The 22,931-nt window shown below is 36.8% G+C and overlaps 1 protein-coding gene across 1 annotated transcript in view; it reads right to left on the minus strand.

The window, feature by feature from the left end:
- The window catches only part of Cntn6 (contactin 6), a 252,515-nt gene that overhangs the window by 76,735 nt on the left and 152,849 nt on the right, over positions 1–22,931 (minus strand). Inside the window, exons 6-7 of the mRNA XM_013010399.1 lie at positions 11,097–11,300; positions 8,997–9,099 (exon numbers count right to left, since the gene is read on the minus strand). Coding sequence (XP_012865853.1) covers positions 8,997–9,099; positions 11,097–11,300 — 307 coding nt within the window. The remainder of the gene's footprint in view (positions 1–8,996; positions 9,100–11,096; positions 11,301–22,931) is intronic.

Consider the following 22,931-nt stretch of genomic DNA (forward strand, 5'->3'; position numbering starts at 1 on the left):
ATTGGAGATAAGTCTCACAGTCTTTCCTGCCTGGGCTGGCTTTGAAGTGTGATCCTGAGATCTCAACCTTTTGAGTAGGTAGGATTACAGGTATGAGCCGCCAGCGCCCAGCTTAGATGTAGAATCTTTATGTCCTCAAACCATTCATGACTGCCAAGGAAGAATGATGGGGTTTCTCGAGAGCAATGGTCATAGCCTGGAAAGGCTGACAGGAACTTGCAATTGAAAACTGAAATCCATAGAGAAAAATCAATGATGCTGAAAGCTTCACTGCTTTGAAAGTATGAATAAAATTATTCAATTGTGAGTTGGACACAGAGGTTTGTATTTGTAACCACAGCTACGTGGGAACTGGAGATTAGGAGGATCATAGCTTGAGGCCAGGCCGGCAGAACATTAGTGAGACTCTATCTTAATCCATAGCTAAGCTTGGTGATTGCATCTGTCATCCCAGCTACATGCGAAAATCACCATCAAGCATGGCCAGGACAAAAATGTGACACTCTGACACAAAAATAACTAATGGAGAAAGATGGCAGAGCACCAACCTCCCAAGGATGAGGGCCTGAGTTCAAATCACAGCACCACAAGAAAATAATAAGCAACAACAACCAAAATATTATTGAACTAACAGAGAGAGAGAGAAAAATTAAATATCGAAAAGTGAAGTCATAAATACCAATTTGATGGATATTAAAAATGTAACTGAAATGGAAAAAATTCCCTGAAAGAAAAATTCTCATGATAAATGGATAATCTAAATAGACCTATACCTATAGAAGAAATGAATAGTCAAGAATCCCCCAAAACACAAAGCCCAAACCCAGAAGATGTTACTGCTGGTTGCTTCCAGCACATAAGAAAAAAAAAAATACTACTCAGTTCTCTTTGAGAAAACAGCAAAGGGGAAAGTTTTCTGGTTCATTCAATAAGCATTAGCAAAATACAAAAATGAAACAAAGATTTTAAGAAAGTATTGATCAGTATACCATAAAAATATAAATGGAAAAGCCCTGAAAATATTACAAATTAAATATCCTAAGGTTTTTTAAGATTAATGTAACAAAACAAAAAAAATTACTTCATCTGTAAAAATAGCTTTATTTTTGAAAAAAAATAAATTGACAGAAGAAAACTCATAATATCGGTGCAAAGAATGAATTGGAAAAATTCAAGTCTGGGTGATGATAAAACTCTGAAAGAACTAGAAATAAAGACAATAACATCAATTTGGTGAATACTGCCTAAAAATAATGTAGAACTGCTATTAGGGTTAATGTTGAGAAGCTGGATGACTCCACATGATTCAGATACAAGGTATCTGTATCTCATCAACAATGCTTTAGAAATACTAGCTTTGTACAATATTAGAAGAAAATAAAATAAACTGTTTATAGTTTAGAAAGGAGGAAATAAAATAATTACTGTGTATAGATGACAACAAGTTTTTATTTCAAAGCATCAACAACAAAGTAAGTCCAAAATTAATAACTTGTTGAAAGAATGTTAAAGAACATAATCAAGACCATTATGTTCTTTACACTAGTCATAAACAACTAGGATTTGAATAAAACAACTGATTACTTAAAGTTTTTAACAAAATGATAGACAATAAGCAATAAAATCTTGAAAAGAATAAAGTTACAGTACTAACATGTTACATAACTTCTCAACTAGGGTACAGTCCTGACGGTGTAGTAGAAGAGAAAGCAAACAGATTTGACTCTAAGTAGAGACTTGCAGAATACAGCCAACTTATCTTTGAGAAAATAGCAAAAGTAATGCAATAGAGAAAAGTTTGCCATTTTCAATAAATACAGGAGCAACTGGATATTCCTATGCTATGAAAAGAATCTACACACAATTCAGATCTCCCCAAAAAATGAATACAAAAGGGAACACAGACAAAAATCTAGAACAGAAAGCTTTAAAGGTTCTCGAAGGTAACAATGGAGAAAATGGGAGTAACTGTGTCTAAAGTGATGAGTTTTTATATTCAACACCAAAGGCATAATCCAATGAAGAAAAAATAAATAAATGGACATGATTATAGACTTGTAGGGTTGGGAATTTTGAGGAGAACAATGGAAAGAGTGAAACTGACCAACATACATTATACTTTCAAACTGCTTAACTGAGCTGACATCCCTTTGTACAACTACTTAAAATAACACAATATGCAAAATAATAAGGAAACTTGTGTTCTGTGAAGCAACGTAAGTGTTATCCAATAAGCTATGAGCTAAAGGAGGTGAGCAAGAGTTCTAAGCCATGCGTTCAAGCCCCAGCACTGGCACAAAAAATAATTCATTAATTTTAATTAAAATACAAAGCCATTAGCAAGAACCCAAAGGCAAGGTTTCCATAGAAATGGAACAAATTAAGCCTAGAAAGATGGGGAGTCTGTTCAGTCAGTTCAATGATGGGGAAAAAACAGAAAACTACTTATTATATTGTCAGCATTAAAAATAACAAAGAAAATAAAAACCAAAAGGATCTGAAAATTCAAAGTACCTTACTTGATTTAGAAATGGTTTTGTCATGCTCAATGGCCTAAGAACCCTTTTTGTAGTATATTACATGATGTGGACCTACAGTGTGTATTCCACAGGGATCACCCATGGAAATGCAAACATCTTTAGAAACAGCTCTTCTTACATCCTCTATTCTGGAACATTCTAAAACACTGTGGTAACGAATTCAATTTATTGTATGGTGTTAATAACCATACTGGGTAGTCTTTCCTTCTTAAATTAGAAAAAAAATAATTTCTACCTGTCCAGATAACTATAGTCTTTGTGTGAAGATTCCAGAACACACAGGAACATTCAGGGCTGCTACTATCTGTATTTACATTGCCAAACACTGACAACATATCTACTAAATTAAATATTTCTTTTTAAGAAGGGGAATCCATATGGTCTATTTCAGAAAAGCAGCTGAACAGACTTGCAGAGGATATCAGGTTAATTTCTTCACTGGGCATAAAGACCTCTGTATTCCTCAGAAGAGAAACAAACCTATCCATCAGTCATAGCACATTTGCATGGCACCTATACATAGAGTTTCTCAGGATATTGCACAATACAATTAATTTGCAGTTCAGGTAATTAAAAGTCTGTCATGTTAAACAAATGAGACAGAGCTGAGAGTGGAAAGCTGTGATCATGTCAGCTCACAAACCCCAACATAGAAACTGAATTACATATCCCAAAAGTCAGACCAATTATGGCTCAGGCAGACACTTGTCCTAATTATTGTAGACATATTTTAGTCGGCCATGGTTTAAGATGGTGAAACTCAAACCAGACACCAGTGGTTTCTGCCTATAATCTGTACACAGGAGCTTGAGATCTGAGAATCAAGGTTGAAAGCCACCATTGAGAGACAAATTTGAGAGACTTTTATCTCCAATAAACAAGAAAAAATATCAAAAGTAGAGCTGTGCTTCAAGTGGCAGAGTACCAACTGTGAGAGAAAGAAAAAGCCACAAGAGACCATGAGGTATTGAGTTTGAGCCACAGTACCCCTCCCCAGAAAAAAAGGGTGATTAGATTCTATCAACTATTACATAAATGGAAACTTCAGTCATCATTCCTTAGTCTTTACCACCCATATACCCAACCTGCATGCCTGCAGGACCCTTCTCTGGTGGTTATGATTGAAATTAAGTTTACTTTCAAGTAATCACCTATACCAGATTTTATTTTTCCAAGAAATACATTGCATCATCACACACAATCCAGGGGAGTATAGTCTCTTCATGGATTATCAATCATTTGTTTAAAAAGTCATTCTTCTCATGAAAATACAATTTAATTTTTGAAACTTGTATTTAGAATTACATATTTAAGATCAAATTCATATTGCTGAAATATTAGCAATTAACAGACAATATAAATGGAAAACATCCATAATTCTCTTGCCTAAAATTTGCTGAATTTTTTGACCCTTTTCTTTTCTTTTCTTTTTTGCCAGTCCTGGGGCTTGATCTCAGTGCCTGGGTACCATCCCTGAGCTTCTTTTTGCTCAAGGCTAGCACTCTACCACTTGAGCCACAGCGCCACTTCTGGCTTTTTCTGTTTATGTGGTACTGAGGAATTGAACCCAGGGTTTCATTAATGCTAGGCAAGCATTCTACCACTAAGCCACATTCCCAGCTCCTGAGCCTTTTCTAATAAAACAACTGCATACTTGACAGAGAAACTACATCCGCATATCAGTGAAAAGACATTATGCCCTACATTACCAAAGTCATTTGACACAAATATCAAAGAATTCTGAGGAAGAGGACCAGAGAGTGGGACTGAAGTCAGTAAGATGTAGACTTGAACAGCAGATCTGCAATTTACATTATTTAGGCTGTCACTTAATTTCTCCACACCTCAATCTAGTTATTTTCAAAATTAACATGAAAAACTATCCCTGGCTTCAGGTCATGTGGAGCAATTAGGACTGCTCTTAAGCTCCTATGAGAAATAATTTTAAAAATGGACAATTCTATGGGGGAAAAATAGAAATTTAGCAACTGACAGCACAAAACAGTAAAGCCTGAAAAAGGAGAAATAAATGCATTAAGCTTTGGGTGGCCCTGTTGTCCTGAGGAGAGTGAATGGAGACATAAGAACTATAGAACTCTGTTACTGTGTAAAGGAAAAATACAGTTAGGATTTGCAGAGTGACATGTCTGGAATTACAGAGCAGTACACAAGTAAGGATGGTGCTACATGCATCTGCTCAAAAGATGGTTGTAGCAGTTACATGAGGCTGGACAAAAACTGATTTTCAGAGTTCACACAGCACAGGGCAATATTACAGCGCCACCATATCACTGAACAAAGATTTAATACACATTTAGAGTTGTCAATAGAAAGACTCATCCTAATAGTAAACTGACCTTAAAAATCATCCCTGAAAACAATCATAGAATGCTTAATAAAATGGCACATAAAAATCAAGTAGTTCAATGTAACTTTATATATAAAATCCAATCTTTACGCAAATGTACTCCAATTGAGCATTCAATAGCACAATATTTATGATGTCTATTGGGCAATCTGCAATTATCAGATATCTAACCAAGCTGAAAAAGAGGGAAAATGTAACTAGAGAAAAATTAGTAGTCAATTAAAAGACACATGAATGACTGCGATGATAGATTAAGCAAACAAAGAGTGACTTTCAAGTAATCAATAGAGCTTCTAGATAAATAACAGGGGCTTACAGCTAAAATAACTGCAGGCCACAGACTCTGTAAAAGTAGACCAAAGGAACACAAATGGCCAATGAAGTTGAGAAGAAATAAACAACATTTCTGGCCAAGAAGCCAAGGCAAATCAAAAGGACATTGAGAATTCCACATATCTCTGGTCAAAATGTGTATGTAGTATCTGGAATAGAACTACCAACAACAAAAATGCTGGTAAGGAGGGAGGCAGGGAGTGGGGGATAATTTGGAAGGAGGCAGGAAGTCCTAAGATTCTGTTGATGGGAATATAAACTAATACAAATCTTATGGAAGTCAGCCTGGAGCTTCCTCAAAAAATAAATTAAAATTAGGAGTATCCTATGACATTTACCTTAAAGGTTACAACTCAGAACATAATAAAGGCACCTGAACATCTATGCTCATTGATACGCTGTTTACAATAGCCAAGTTATGAAAACAGCCCAGATGCTCTACAACCAATGAATGGAGGTAAGAAAAATGGAACACACAGTGGAGTTTTATTTATCCCTCAGGAACAATGAAATTATGTCATTTTCAGGGAAATGGATGAACCTGGAAAAGAAATTATGTTAAGTGGAGTAAATCAATTTCAGATAGACAAAGGTGAATGTTTTCTTCCATAGGTGATGTTAGATCTAAAATATAAACATATATGTAAGCACATGTTCATATGCATAAATATACTCAAGTATAGATGCAAAAAAAACCCAGGTTTTTTGGAAATGGAGTCTATCAGGCTTTACTTTCCTAACTGTCCTCAAACAAGAATGTTCCAGAACCCAGCATCCTTAGTAGCTAGGATTATATGTGTGTGTATATATATATATAATATATGTAATATGCCTTATATATATATTATATATATACAACCATTTCCCAAGTAAGACACTTTTATAGTAATTTTCCAAAGTATAACAACCATTTTATGTATATTTTGTTCATTTGAAGAATTCTTAATCTATTAATTTTTCAATCACACAAAAATACAAGCTTTTCTTTTATACAACATTTTCTCAGTGACACTGGGACCTAGGGTGCTTTAAGACTTCTTTTATTTGTAGTTTTGTATTAGTGACTCCTAATGTTTATTAATTTAGTTAGATACTTTAAAAAGTTTGTTTTCTTAGACTCTAGACAATTTTCTCCAAAGTATGTTTTAGTGTCACCATTTCTTCATTATTTGAGTAGTATTATTTTTATATAAGCTTATATATGCTTAAATATGTATATTTAAATCAGAATTTTTTCACATATGCATTCTATTTTCCATTAGATACTTAACTATTGTCTTTTTAACTCAAATTTCTTTGGATCAAATATGTCTAGTTGAATTTTTAGGAAGTAATTTAGGCACTCACACGTTTTTAAGATTGCAAATTTTACCTTGTACAATGTAATTAGGCATGAATTTTAATGTGATGATTGTTTCCATAACCATGAAATTACAAAATGATATGCAATTTATTTCTGAATGGCTCTATATCCCTTATTTCAAGTTTTCAAATGTCCTGACTGGAATTTCTTTTCCTTTTAATTCTTAGAAACCTCAGTCTTAAATTAGTGTCAGCTGTAGGCTTATCACCTATTCTTTTTAATTAATATTATCTTTAAGTAGTTGTACATGTCAGGTTTTTTAGTACAGTGCATCTTGATAATGCCACCTTCCCCTTCTTAATGCACACCTTCTGCTTTCTTCTTATGACCTCTGTCCTGTTTCTTTTCCCATCTCTCAGTTTCAAGAAATGGTTGAAAAGGGCTATGGATCTTTATTAGTATTTCCAACAAATGAAATATGTACTCTAAAATGCAACCTAAGTTGTGACTTGTCACCATATGTTTAAATGTGTGTTTAAATGTGTGTGTGTGTGTGTGTGTGTGTGTGTGTGTTATGTTTATAGAGAGGAAAGTAAGGAGGGAGGGAGAGACAAAAACAGAGAAAAGGAAAAGGAAGGAAGGAAAAGGAAATATAAGAAGAAAGGGAGGGATACAAGAAAACAGAATATGGCAACTCTTTATATTCTAACCCTTGGACAATTTGGATATGTGAGATATGATTTCTTTCACATCTCAAATCATTGTGCCATAGATGAAATTAAGGGAACTGATAAATCAGAAATCAAATACTATCAAATCCTTTCTCTTTCTTCTTCTTATTCCAGATCTGATTTTTTTTATATCCTAATAGATACTGTCACAGTGAGATTAGGGGATTGGAGAAAGGAAGGGCGGGTACACCTCCCTTAATTCAAATACTTCCTATGTAAATTAGAGTTGAATTTGAATTCTAGATGCATAAGAATTGAGTGAACATTTACTGACCACTGGCTATATCAGTACTAAATATTTTCATGTATTATTGTGCATTCTATTTTCATAAAACACATGCAAGTTAGTCATCCTGAATCATTTTCATGTTTTTAAGAATCCACATTTCCATATGCCAGATATATTAAAGTTATTTTAATTGCTATATTTCTTGATTTCCTTTTTAAATTGAACATCTACCTCCAAGTATTTTGTTGGCAAATATTTTGCTCTTTTGTAATTTCTGAGAAAGCTTAAAAATGGCAAAAGTGTATCCTGTCTCAAAAGGTTGACAAAGAAAAACTGATTTAAAGGGACTACTGAGGCATTTAATCAATCAGTAATTATTTATGGGGCAAATACTATGAGACCAGTACATATAAAAATAAAATATGATCCCTAGGATCCATAAAAATGAGCAATATGAGAAATTTAATTCAAAGTAATATTCAATCATATTTGTAGATAAGCAGTCAGCCTTTTTCAGATTGTTCAGATCATTTAGTGTATAAAAGATTGACATTTTAAGGTTGCTTTCCAGTATTTGGAAAATAAATCTCTATTTCTATATGTTATGGTCACACTAGAAATAGCCTCTGGATTTAAAGGTAAGCCCTCAGAGCTCAGGGTGAAAATCTGTTCTTTTATCAAATTTTGTCTGGCAGACAAAAAAAAAACAGATTAGAACCTGGTAAGAAATGGAGAAATTAGACCTTACCCCAGATCATCACAATGAGGTTCTGAATTTAACCCCTTTCATATGCACACAGATGTTTAAAAATTACAAATCTAGTTTGTCTATCTGTCTGTCTGAACCTCTCAGCATTTACCAGTGTTTCTGGTCATAAAAATCATATTTAACTATCAGGGAAAAGCAAAGGAATTTTTCTGATCATGCATGCAAATTTAGAAAAAATCAGGTATTTTGCTGATATTCTAAACCTGTCCCTTACAAACACTGATCTGTTTAAAACAAACTACCCAGGACACTAGCAGGGCATTTTGGACTTCATTCTAATTATTCACTATGAACAATGCACTTTAATTAGTCTTATTTTGGAAATGAGCAGTGCAGGTTTTTCATTTGTAAGAATTGCTGATTAATTGAGAAAGGAGACACTCCAGGCAATGTATTTCTGGATGTAGGACAAGAAGGGAGAGAGGGACCTGTTAAAAAGTTTAGATACCTGCCCACTCCTTTATGCAAGCATACATACTTTCTTTCAATGTGCTGCCTAATGGGGCCTCACTATACTCAAATTTCAGAATGTATCAGTACAATACGATTAGGGAAGAATTGCATCCCAGTTTCAGGTTTTTAGGCACATTTGCTTAAATTCAATCCTAAGTTCCACTATTGTCCAGCATTTGGAAATCTATTTGTTAATTTGCCTTAGTGTGGTGTTGAATAATAAAATGCTTAAAAAGAATAAAGCAACCAGGAAAAACAAAACAACCTTACTTTCCAAGGGCAAAGCATTCCAGTTTTACAGACGAATCCTTTGCAGCTTGTACAGTTTCAGGAAAACGCACTTCAATCTTTGGTTCATATTCCCCCATCACACCTGTTAAATATCAAAAGAGCTAGCAGCATTTCTGGAGAATAGAAGTTGTCTATGAAGTAAATGTTTCATTAGCTAACACTTGATGAGTTGGTCTTACTAAGAACGAGTGCTTCTGATTAGGACCTGGATACATGCTTGTGAGATTTCAATAAAGAACCTATTCTAGAGATAGCCAGACCCACCCCTTCGTGACACTTCTGGGGCCAGAGCTGTTCAGGAAGGAGAGGGTTTCCAGTGAATGTAAGAAGTCATATAAAACACCATAAATTAAACACCAGTGTTTTGGCAGCAAAACATATAAGGCAATCACACTAACTAACATTAAACAATAAACATTTGTATGCCAGGAAAATATGATTTTGCTGCTAACTTAATTGACTATGTACTTGTTAAAAAAACTCTTAAGTGTTTGAAAATTTCTTATAAGCCCATTGTGGATATTGCTAAGGGTAGAATAAGAGAATGGTCCCATAAGGTATACACCAGAAGTTATAACAATCACAAACATATTTCTAGACTACATCACCATAATTAATTTACCAAGGATGTCTTAAAAGTCTTCACAAATTTGATCATTTTTTAATTTGTATCTATATACTACATATATGCTATTATAGCTATATTTATGTTATATTCCTAAAATAGAGTTTGGATGGCTGGTATGATTACAGAAAAATGTAAAAATTATAATATAAATATCCAATTTTTAAGATTTTTATTATTACCAGAATTAAGCAAGGTTAAAGGTAAGACTTCATTTGACAAAATTGGCAGGTTTTCTATGGTCTTGATAATCAGTATTTCTTCCATGATCACTTCTGAAAAGGTTTAGTTAACTTGTAATATGTATATTATCAGTCTCCTTTTACCATTAAAATGAAGGATGGAATAAAGGAGATGGAAGAAGGAATTAAAAGTGGGGAAAGCAAAAAATAAGAGCGGACAAGACAGGACACATGCAATACAATCTCATCATATGATGGCCTTTGAGCTCTTCTAATCATGAACACAGCACTCACTGAAGAGGAGAAATGAGTTTACAGATCCAACGATTATCTGAATTAATATCTTGCTGACTAACACACTTGGGTAGTTAGTGACTATGAAAGTTCTGCCATATGCACTCCCCACTGGGGCTGGCTTCATAGTTCTCTTAGCCTCTTAGCCTTTATTAGCACGATAACCTTATTTGTCTTAAATTCCTCACAGGGGAGAAAAATTCTATGAGGTACTGCATTGCAAGTCCAAAATGTGATCATGAAATGCACTAACAGATTTTCTATCCTTCCCTACCCCACTGTGAACATTTAATTAGAGAATCAACCAGAAGATTTTTTCCACTTCGATGGCTTTCTAACTCTAAATCTTACACTAGCTCAGATGTGACTGAGCTACAAAACTCTTCAGAGATCTATCTGAGTCATGTCCCTCAAAGGAATAAAATTAGTATGAATCTAGCAAATTGCATTCTTCTTTGAATGCCCATAATTAATGTTGGTTTCCTTGGCTTTCTTTAGATGTCAACTCTTTTATTTTTTCCATTCTGCCAGCTGAGCAAATAAAAGTTAAATGCAGAGGCCAAGTATGGAAAAGAAAAAGGGGGCACTAAACACAGGTTGTAAAATAAGTTCATTAAAATATATATCAATTCACATTGGGTAGTACCCACACGTGCACACATACACAACAAGCCAACTCCGCCACACAGGTATCATTTTCTGCACAGTAACCCTGGAGGAACGAAAACACAAGCTGCTCCAATACCAAAAAGGAGGGATGGCACAGATTTTACATATCCAGACCCAGGTATAATGTACTGTGTGGGTGAATGATACCATTTCCAATTATTAAGAAACAATTTCCATCATGTCTATGATCTGCTCCCAAATTCACAGGTGTTTTGACTCCACTGAACAGAGAGAAGAAGAAAGCTGTGCCATTCTCTCCACATGGAAGGGACCACGACGTCCAGTCCTAAAGAAAACACATCATCTTACCATCAGAGCGCTGGACTAAAGGTGTAGGGGGTCCTTGAACACTCCTTTGCGCCTCCTTGTTGGTTACAAAGCAAGTGTAGTTGCCCACATCTGATGGCTCCACTTTAGCAATGTACAGGTTTCCTGTCTCTTGAGACACAAACCTCCTTTTGTCCTCTTGGACATACAAGGGGTTATCATTGAAGGTCCATGCATAGGATAAATCTGAAAAACAGAAAAAGTATATTTATCTTTACTGCATGAATTTTTATCTGAGTCTTCTGGACTCTCCTTCATCATTAGAAGAAAATCCTGTCTACATATTGGACCTATTTATAGCCAGTAACCAGCTGTAAATATATATTTACCTGCCAGGTACCTATAAGCAACTCTTATCTCCCATTTAACTGTCAAAAATCCAGAAGCAGAGTTGTGGCTCAAATGATAGAAGGCCAGTGTTTAGTCAAAAAGCTAGGGGACAGCACCCAAGTCCTGAGTTCAAGCCCCAGGATCATCACCAATCTACACACACACACACACACACACACACACACACACACATATATATATATATATATATATATATATATTCATAATACCTGTTTTAGCTGTCCATAATTGGATTTGTGGGATTAGGAATATAGAAATATGCAATTCCAGGCACTGTTGGCTCATGCCTGTAATCCTAGCTATTCAAGAGGCTGAAATCTAAAGATTGAAGTTCTGGCCCAGAGTTCAAGCCCCACGACCAACAAAATAAAATAAAAGTAAAAATAAAAATAAAGATTGCAGTTCAAAACAAGCCCAGGCAGACAAATCCACAAGACTCTTATTGTCAATTTGCCAGCACAATTCTACAAGTAGAGGCATGGTTTAAATAGAAGAGCACCAGTCTTGAGTGAAATAGCTAAGCAAGAGTGAAAGGCATTGTATTGAAGCACTAACATTTGCCATGTGTGCATGCACACACACACACACACACACACACACACACATAACACACATGCAATATAAACATATATAAATACACGTGTGGAACACATACACACCCAATTATGACAGGGAATCAAGAAGATTAGTGGAAAGTTTTGTTATGAAAAGCTGTAAGATATAAAGCATTAATGGCCTAAAATGCACACTGAATCTCTGCAGTGACACCATTCTGAAGCAGTGTGTTCCAGTGTCCTGTCAGGATTAAGCATACCTAAGTATTCTTGTCAAAAAATGTAACTCAAAAATGTAAAGTCCTCTCCCACAGATCTTAAGTTTATTTGTCAAATGTTTTATAAATTACTAGCACAGATTCTGTGGGAATTTTAGGACTAAAAAAAAATACATTGAGACCACATGTGTGCCCTATAAATGTCAGCCCATTCCCTGCTAATTGCCACTAGTGTGAGTGATTTCAATGCAGAAGGATGTGCAGGATGACAGTGACAACAGAAGAAGCCCAGAGAAGGAGGTTTGTGTTCAGAAAATACATGTCAGAAGGAATGATACAACCTGGTAACCAGCAGATAAACTGGAGCTATCCTAGAAGTAGGTGAGCAGAGAAACACTATTTATAGTAAGCAGCAGAGCAAGAATTTGATGAAAGAGAACTCCCATTGTTTCGCTGAACATTCATCTCTGAAAACTTCATGCATATGAGTTATGCAAGATACGATGAACAAAATAAAAATGCTACGTTGATCTCAATGCTCAGTTTAATCAGCAGCCAAAAAATACAGAAAAAAATTCTCTGCTTTACATGGGCTCAGAGGCACATCTCTGCAATCTCAGCACTTGGGAGGCAGAGGTAGAAAAATCTGTGAGCTTGAGGCCATCCTGGGCTCTGGAATGAGACCCTGTCTCAAAAACAAATAATACATGCACCAACACACATCTATATTAATAAAGGATTATCCTATTAGTAACAAAAAGAAATAAAATTCAGAACATTTCATCTCTTTAGAAATATTCTCCTGCTTCTTCTGGTCAATCTTCTACCATAATAACCAGCGCCCGATTTCTATTAATAAATTGCCATTTGTCACTATTACATTCCATTAAAATAGAATTAAGCAGCATATATTTATTTTAGCCTTTGTCTGACATTATTATATCAATACTAGTTCCTGCTTTTTTTTCTTTTTTTTTTCCTAAATGTTCCACTCTATTTTGCTATCTTCCTGTTGATGTGTGCTTGACATTGTTTCTAGCCTGGGCTCATTAATGTAGTAGGCGAAAGTAAAAATTATGGCCTAAGATTGTCTGTAACTTTTCTGTTGTCTCGGATAGTTTTCTAGGGTTGCACAACTATAAGGTAGATGCATGTGTCACTGTAGAAGCAAGTGTGACATTCGTCATGCCTGACAACGCTGTGCTTTCTTCACCAATGTATATGAGTTGCGGTTGTATCATATCTCATGACAATGTGTGGCTGTGAACTCTTTCACTCTGGCTACAAATCTTCAAGTGTAGACAAATGTTTTCATGTCTTTAAAGCTTTGCAAATGTATTTAAATATTAAAGAAGGAACCATTAGGGAAATATACAGAAGTACATTCAAGGGATTGGAGAAACATATCTGGTCCAAAAGGAATCCCCAAAAGAAGAGGTGGAAAGGAGGAAACTTCTAGAATTAGGTTAAGAAAATAAAAAGAAAAATTCTTCTCCTGGACAGATCTTGACAAGCATGGTTATTTCTGTCACATTAGAGCCATTTCTGCAGCTCAGAGTCTCTTTTCCAGGAAGAGGCCTCGGGTCATACTTGTCAGCATACTTATATTGAGACAACACCTTGGAAGGTACAATGAACACAACAAGGGTACATTTTTCTGTGGTATTCTTGTGGTCTTCGTGGCTGAAAACCAACCTAGTGCAGCATTCTTCCCTAATGACCCAAGTAAGAGTACCATAAGCCATTCTGTAGTGAATCCGATGTGTCTAGAAAAACTTTTGAGGAAGTGGGTATAAGACAAGGTTGTCATTTTAGGATCCATTCCATGAAAGATAAAATATACATAAAACTACATACAAAACAGCAAATGAGGATGTATAAAAGAATAAAAGGAAAGAAGATAAGATTGAAGGAGGGAGGGAGAAAGGAAAGGAGAATGAGAGGAGATGGAGGGAGAGGGCAGGGAGAGTAAAGGCGAAGAGTGAGATAGAATGAAAACACAAATCTATATATAATAGAAGAGTAAGTCTACTTAGGAAAAGACCACTAATCTTGAGGAAGAATAAAAGAAATGATTTCATACAATTTACAAATGGTATTAATAGAAAGAAGTCCATCAATATAGACAGACGTCTGATATTGTTCTCAGGAATGAAAATGGGCCATCAATACAGAATAAGACACAGCAGGAATATAACAGTCCCTTACATTCATTACAGGAAAATGTAATGTGACATGTAAGAATACCCTCAACTCTATGAAAATATGTCAGGCAGAGAAAAATCCAAGCTAGATCGCTATGTGAAAAGCAAGTTACAGATATGTTTATATGCAATTAGAAATCACCTATAACTCCTCTGGTTTTAGCATTTTCAAATAAAAATAATGATTGTAAAAAAATCACCTATTTGAATATTGTAAATTAATGTGTATATATGTTCATACAGATTTTATACTTAAAAATATGGGGATTTCTCAGTAAGGGGTAGGAAATAGAAATGACTTTTGCTATCTACATAAAGTTTCCATCATTAGGCAATTTTAAAGTATTACATATTGTTTGTGTAAATGAGGGGGAAAAAACATAGATGGGAGGTATATAGTGTCAGAATGCTAAACATTGGAATGGACAACAGCTTACAAAAATGGGAGGGCAGTATTTTCTTATTCTGATACTGAGCCGTTCTGAATGAGATATCACATTTATTCAGGCATTGTTTCCTTGAGGCACATTACACTCATTTAGGAAGTTTGTCTAAACATAGCTAAGTCTCATATTATACTGGCTTCATTACATCCAAGTGAAGGAGCATGGAATGGCCATGTTCAAACCGTTCGAATGCCTCTGGTCGTTGAACTTGCATATCATGTTCACAGGCCTCTGTATTGAGAGGGGAATTAAAAGAAAAACCCTCAAGTGTGTCAAGCGATAGATAACAAAAGGCAGCAAAGACTAGAAGAGAAGTAATCAAAGAAAATGTGGAAACAAAGACTTTCACACTGAGGGAAAGATTTTGGAAGAATGTCAGTGCTGTCTTCATCCATGGTGAGCTACCCTGCCCACAAATAGTTCATCAAACCCCCTGCATCTGAACAGATGTGACTGTCCAAGAAAAATGAATGTTCTCTTTGGCCCTGATATAATAGACAGTACCATAGCATTCATCTCAACGTTCCCCTAGGTCCAGGTGTAAAAGGCAGATGAAGAAGGAGAGGGAATTTTAAGAAGTCAGGCCCAGTGGGAGGTCCTGGACACTGGGAGCCAGATTGGAAAGGAGTGAAGGACCCCACCCCTTTCCCTTCTTCTGCTCAACCTACTTTTTCTTCGTGCAGGAGGTGAACCATCTGCTACCCACACTCTCCCACCAAGGAGTTCCACCTCAGCCCAGTCCCAAAGCCACAGAAAAACGAACCAAGTCATGGCCTTAAGCGTTCCCACCTCCAAGTCAAACAAGCCCTTTTTATAATCTCATTAGTTCAGTTTTTGCTATATTAACAGCAACACAAACAGTCTGAACTTCAGAGCTAGAGCAGTGGATGCTTACAAGGTAATGAACAAGCTTTACCTTTGGAAAAGATGAAGCTGAGCATGGATACCATTGCTTAGGCTATCACAATATAAACAAACAAAAAATATTTGTCTGGATGCCAGTGAAGTACAGATGCTGAATCCTAACCAGTGCTGTCTTGTCTGCATGGTGGAAGAAGGGGAAATCCCACCTCCCAGATGATGGGCATGTGGACCTGCCATTCTTGGGTCCTGAACTCTCAAGCATACTATAACCCTGCCCTCTGACCTGAACTTATTTAGGCCAGATCAGTTCAGTCCCAGGTACACCATGCTGTGTGTCTCTTGTCTGTTCCTGTCCTGTCTCCAGTCTTTCCTCCCATCAACATGGAGTCCCACTTCAGCTCTGCATTGGAGCTGATCTGGTTTGTTGGCATTTTTTTCCTGCTTTTTCTTTCCTCTCTGGCTCTCATGACTGAGTTTTCTGACAGTGTTAAGTGTATCTGTGGGGCTGCAGGTCTTTGTGACAAGAGTCTGCCTGCGGTGGCTGGTTTTCTAATAAAGACTCCTGATTTGACCTCTCAAAATGTGGCTTCTCTGTTTCCTTGCTGTATAACACTGGATGACAGGTGATACCTGTTATTTCTACGAGTCATCAACACCAACTTCAATTTTCTTTTGAGTTTCGTAAGATCATATGCAGCATAAAGACAACTGCTATTTTATTTCCATAACTACATTTCTACTTTCTTGTCCTGTTCTTGGGTTTTTGAAATTTAATTTTGCAAGTTGCTGTTGGGGTTTATTCCCTGTGGTATCTAAGGATTTTAGCTCATGGTTTGGTTACCTTGCTTCTAAGCCTGTTGCTTTATTTCCCAAGAAGAGATGTTCAAAGGTTTGTGCTTGATACTGGAGTTACCTAAATAGTAAATTTTCCTTAATATAAAAAGGATTGGAAAATGTAGTTTAGATTCCCCTGGTCCTCACTGATTAGACATCTATTGAACTTTTGTGAAACAAAGACAATCTTGAGCAAATTCCCAGGGCTATATCTCATCTGAGCAATCCGTATTCTAGGGCTTTCTGGAACAGGAATAAGCTTAAGTTCTCTGAAATCCAATGTTACCCCTTCCACTTAGCAGAAATAACAGGTTGCACTCGTGCCCAAGAATTCTATGTATTCTTCAACCTATAATCTTGGGACCTGAGACTGTGATTTTCTTCTCTCCCTTAGTGAATTCATTTTGTCCTCATTGCTAACACTTTCTGATCTGTTCCTCCATGAGATGTATCCTTCTTCAAAGGGACAATAGTTCAGAGACACTTGGAGAATCTGACCCAGAAACAAGGAGTATGTATAAACTAAAAATTTTAAAAAATACTTTTTTTTCCAACCTAACAATTGTTTTCTACATCTAATTGAAGGTATTCATGTCAAAGAGGGTATGCAGAGCATAAACTTCATTTTTCAAAATCATATTTCTTAACATGTGAAAGGGAATAAACATGATTTTTCAAAATCATATATATATATATATATATATATATTTTGTTGGTCCTGAAGCCTGAGCTCTGGGTCTGGGCGCTGTCCCTCAGTTCTTCAGCTCAAGGCTAGCGCTCTACCACTTGAGCCAGAGCACCAATTCCAGCTTTTTCTGCTTGTGTGGTACTGAGGAATCAAATCCAGGGCCTCATGAAAATGTGGCAAGTACTCTACCACTGAGCCACCTTCCCAGCCCAAAATCACATTTCTTAATGTGTGATTTATACCTAAATCCTTGAGATCAAACACTGCTTGTTCTTTCCTGCACACTATTTTTTGTTTTTTTACTTTTATCTAATTTCTCTTTTACTATGCCAGTTTTCTCTGTTTGGTCTTTCTTTACATTCAGACTTCTGTCCAAGCTCTGTGTGTCTCCATCCCAATTCAAGTTTAGAAGACAAAAATGAATGTCCCACCCACCACTCCCGCATCAACATTATCTGTGATGGGTTTCCTGAAAAAGAAAATCTCTTAACATAGAAGCTTAGCCATTCATTTTAAATCACTCTGCAGTGTTAATGACTAACATTAGAATAGGAATCAAACACATGCAAACTCTTGAGACATTAATTCTTCTCCTGAATTAGATCTCTATTCTGTTGGTTTGTTTCCTTCTTTTCTTTCTTTCTTTCTTTCTTTCTTTCTTTCTTTCTTTCTTTTTTTCTTTCTTTCTTTCTTTCTTTCTTTCTTTCTTTCTTGCAGTACTGGTGTTTGAACATGGAGACTTAAGCTTGCCAAACAACCACTCTGTTACCCAACTTCTGTCTCCAGCTCCAAAATGTTTGGTTAGAAATCAGGTTCTAAAAATGCAATGTACCTGAATCACCTTATCTACTGGAGTTGTTAAAAAACAAACCCTGTGCTCCCTGCTCAGGGTAGCTGGCTCAGCCTCTTTGTGGAGCACCTGAAGAATGTGGACCAATAGCAGGTCTTCAGGTAATAGTGATGTACTCAAGTGGGGAATCTCACCTTGAAAGTCAGGGATGCAAATGCTACAACTTAGCTTTCTCTCTGTAGTCACTGAGGAAAGGAAATACCTTGGGCTTGGAGTGGACCTCCCTTGGGGTAGAGTAGTAGAGCCTGGGAGAATATTTACAGACTTGGGGCTGGAAGGGATCTGAGAAATCTGTGACTCCACCCTCTTCTATTTTTCAAGAAAAGATGCAGAGGAAGAAATATAAAGCCTTTGGACCATAACTCAGCCATATTTCTGGGCCGTTCTGTAAACTGATAAAGACACAAAGCTCTACGTATTTCCTCTCCTGTCATTGTCTTTGCTCACCCTGCCTGGGGATTTTTCCTCGTGGACCATCCTCAGTCTTCCCTAGTGGCAGCTGGTCATAGGAGCTTTTGTCTTTTTCTTGTTTTCCCATCACCAACCATTTCTGGTGCTTCATTTGTGTATTTTTTAGTGGGGGAAGAAAAAAATGTATATATACCTCCCAAATTGAAAGTTTTAAAACCTCCCATTTTGGCTTTTCTTAATTAAATGTATAATTCATGAGCCACTTAGGTTGAAACCATTGCATTTTTAAATATTCTCTCCACTCTCTATGACATTTATCTGTTATTAATGGTCATGATACATTTTTCCCCATGATGACTCAGCAATAACCTTAGAGCTGAATGGTAATTAGTCCTTCCTGCAGCCTTTGTGTAGCTTCTCATTGACCACATTCCCTACAATTTTATTATTATTAGAAATGGCAGCTCCGCAGTAAGCAATTGAAGACTCTATCTGCTACTCTCTCAAGCATAAAACAAATCCTATTTTCCCCAGAGCATGATTATGCTTTGACATCTTTTACAGCCCTATATCTTGTACTATGAAATTTCAAATACAAACACAGAGATATAGGCCATTATTCCCATTGTAGGATATTTAATTTTTATTAAAAGGGAACTACTTCATTGAAAAGAGTCCAAGAATGATAAACATCATCATCACAAACTTCTGTAGAACTGTGACCAGAACTCAAGATCAGTAGCATGTGTCTTGAGGTAGAAAAGTAAATGAGAGAGATAAAGAATCTGAAGTATACTACTCAGGTTTAGTGGATACATTTTCCTTTTGGAACATTCCAGAAGGAGCAGACTTTACTGAAAACTTTGCATAGTGGTTCAGGGTTCAAAGTGACTAGCTTGTGGGTGGTAAATCATGGTTTCATTGACTCAGTGGCAAAGATTCAAGTCAAAAACAGTAATTCCTTTCTGGGTTGAAATCATTGATATTGTGCTGAGCAAGTTTATGGCACAATCCAGAAAGGTGCTTGACACCATTATAATCTATTCCTATGTGAGGTCGTATTTGTTCTATGATTGCTACTGGACAACCTAAATTTTATTAGATCCCTTCTGAATCTTTTGGGGTCTACAAATAACCAAGTAAAGCCCTCCTGAGAATGGATTGTTGCTAAGTTCCAAAGAATTCTAAGACCAATTGTCCACTAGCAAACTTTACCTGGAGAAGAAATGAAAAGCATAACCAACTTTTGAGTGACTACAGAGAAACCTCCAGTCTACAGTATGTTGATGTTACTGATGTAAATATTCATGGTCCAGACTTCCTTTGGTAGCCCCTATTTCCATCCTCTCTGGATGAGATGATTGTCATGGTCGTTAAGAGATGGGATATCTAATCGTAGTGGAAGATAAGGTCTACCAGGGGATATCTGGCATGATCTGGAAGAATTTTTCATTCCCAGGATACTAGGATTTTGAGGAGGGGGTCCAGTTGTGGGGCCTCTGGGCCTGGGCACTGTCCGTTAGCTCTTCAGCTCAAGTCTAGCACACTACCACTTGAACCACAGCACCACTTCTGGCTTTTTTTTCCTGCTTATGTGGTATTGAGGAATCAACCCAGGGCTTCAAGCATGCAAGGCAAGCGCTCCACCACTGAGCCACCTTCCCAGCCCTCCCATGCTAATAGGAGAGGGACCACAGGGCGTCTAAGCCAAGGACAGTGCCCAGCATCTTAACAGAGCAAAGCATAGCCTTCCATCACATGAATTCTTCCTAAATTTTTCATTTTGTCAATGCTGACAAACCCTGTCTTCTGTAATAGTAGCAGTCTACAGTTTACGTGTTCTATTGGATGGATTAGAAAGCACAGAAAACGCTGGGCGGTGGTGACTCACGCCTATAATCCTAGCTACTCAGGAGGCTGAGATCTGAGGATAGAGGTTCAAAGCCAGCCCAGGCAGGAAAGACCAAGACTAACTGGAAGTGGTGCTGTGGCTCAAGTGGTAGAGCGCTAGCCTTAAGCTGAAGAGCTGAGGGACAGGGCCCAGGCCCAGAGTTCAAGCCCCACGATTGCCAAAAAAAAAAAAAAAAAAGAAAAGAAATCAAGCAAGCAAGCACAGAAAACAATCTATCCAAAAGGAATAGATTGTGAAAGTGGAGAGAGAGGGATGTAGGGTATGGGCCCTCCAGCATGGAAGTCTGAGGTTTTGGTTAGCTATGAAAAATGAGAAATTCCATAATGCTTCCTGTATGCCATACTCTACATTCACTTTACAAAATCACTCTACTTCTCTATATACATTCCTCAGCAGAGATAAGAATTCCTAGCGTCCCTTTGCATACTTTACCACTTAGGAAGTGACTGTTCAGGGCTAGATTACACCAGACAAAATAAAACAGAATGAATACAGTGATAATTTAGATAGGATCCTGTGAGTTCCCAACATGATCTTGTCCAAGTCAACAGGATTACTTGGTTTGTAAGACTGCAATATCTTTTCCCTGAAAAGGGTAAATGAATTAAGATATACAAAATGCTGAGCTGAGCATCCAACACATATCAGATATGTGATGAAAGTTTTATCTGATTATAACACAGTACATAGACCTAAGGTATTTTATACTCCATTTGTCTAAAACACTACACTCTTACCTAGTTAGCATCTGAGATATCCTAAAGTAAGTTTGTCATTTTCCATCCCCAACTCTGCTACCAAATGGCTACCATTCCAATTTCCAGTTGCTCTGTCTGCCTTCTGCCTATACAAAGAGTTCCAAAGTCATATAGTTATTGTTAATTTTACCTGTCCAATAAAACAACATCACTTCCAGTAACTCCAGAAATAATATATAACAACTGGTAGTAAGTAGATATTAAGAATTTGGTCCTTTCTTTTGATATAATTTCCCTTTTGTTCTATAACATAATTTTGAGCTTATTCTTGCAATTTTTGGTCTTGGTTGAATTGCCAACATCTTTTATCGATGTGAAGCCAAACATAGGGATCATACTAAATGCTTTCTTCCACCACAGACTCACATAATCCAAACTACAGGCATGAATTAAATTTTTTTATCAACCTAAAAATTGGACCTGAGGAAAAGGGAAATACATTTTTAAACAAATTTAAAATTTACAATTCCATGGGCCAAGGAATGAGTCTTATTTTTAAACCATTAACAGAATGAGTATATTTTGAATATCAACTATTATTTCAAGGTGAATTTAATTATTTTAAATAGGTATCATTTCTACATCCTGGAAATTTAAAATGACATTCCATGGGTGCTATCTTTATGCTTAGAACACCTGGAAATCTACTGATTGTATATTTTCCTAATCAAAAAATTCTCACCCCGTAGGTAAATAAAAATCCCTATGGGTCAGAAAAATTACTCCACACATAGGTTCACATTTGGCTGAAGGCCACATTTCCACCCCTACAGTGCCAAATAAAGAAATCAAATAAATATATTGTGTCTGTCACATGCATCAATCTGAAGGGTAATGACTATAAACCACTCTAGGGACTTCATAGAAGAAACAAATAACTTCGATTTGCCAAATGGCAAAACTTTGGCTTGGTGAAACACTAAGAAACTCAGGGAGAATTGTTTTTTCTTTTTCTTTTAAGCCGAGATGGTGTAAAGAGCTAGAGTGGAAGGACTGTTAATAGATCCCCTGGGAAGATGAAGACAGTTGTCTAACAAAGAGGAAGTTTAGGAGACAAAGAAGCAGATATCTGAGGGAAGAAGATAAAGTAGTGCCAGGTAGTGCTCTTTGTGTTAAATTTTATTTGCTAAAATATTTTGTAGTTAGAAATTTGGAAGCGGGCAGGATGCCGGTGGCTCACACCTGTCATTCTAGCTACTCAGGAGGCTGAGATCTGAGGACTGCAGTTCAAAGCCAGCCCAGGTAGGAAAGTTCATGAGACTCTTATCTCCAATTAACCTCCAGAAAACCAGAAGTGGCGCTGTGGTTCAGAGTGGTAGGATGCTAGCCTTGAGTGAAAAAGCTCAGGGACAATGTCCTGAGTCAAGCTCCATGACTGACCAAAAAAAAAAAAAAAAAAAAGGAAAAAGATGGGAACAATGAACTAATGTGACCCTAAAGGAACAGATTCATCCAGAATCATGGAGTTGGAGGTAGTTCGGATCTTAAATATCCCCTGAAGGCTGATGAGCTAAACGTTTAGTATTGAAGGAGGGCTAAAGAGAGGCAATGAACACTTGAGGGGACACAGGAGGTCTCCAGGTCACTGGGGCATGCCGTTCAGAGGAAATGGGGGATGCCAGCCCTCTACTTTGCTCTCTTTTGCTTGCTAGCCCTCGTCAGCAGGTTTTCTCTTCCATGTTCTCCTCCCCACCGAGATGAGGCTCAGCCAGCAGAGACAGAGGCGG

Source organism: Dipodomys ordii, unplaced genomic scaffold (genome assembly GCF_000151885.1).
Source record: "Dipodomys ordii isolate 6190 unplaced genomic scaffold, Dord_2.0 Scaffold12, whole genome shotgun sequence".
In the NCBI taxonomy this organism is placed as follows: domain Eukaryota; kingdom Metazoa; phylum Chordata; class Mammalia; order Rodentia; family Heteromyidae; genus Dipodomys; species Dipodomys ordii.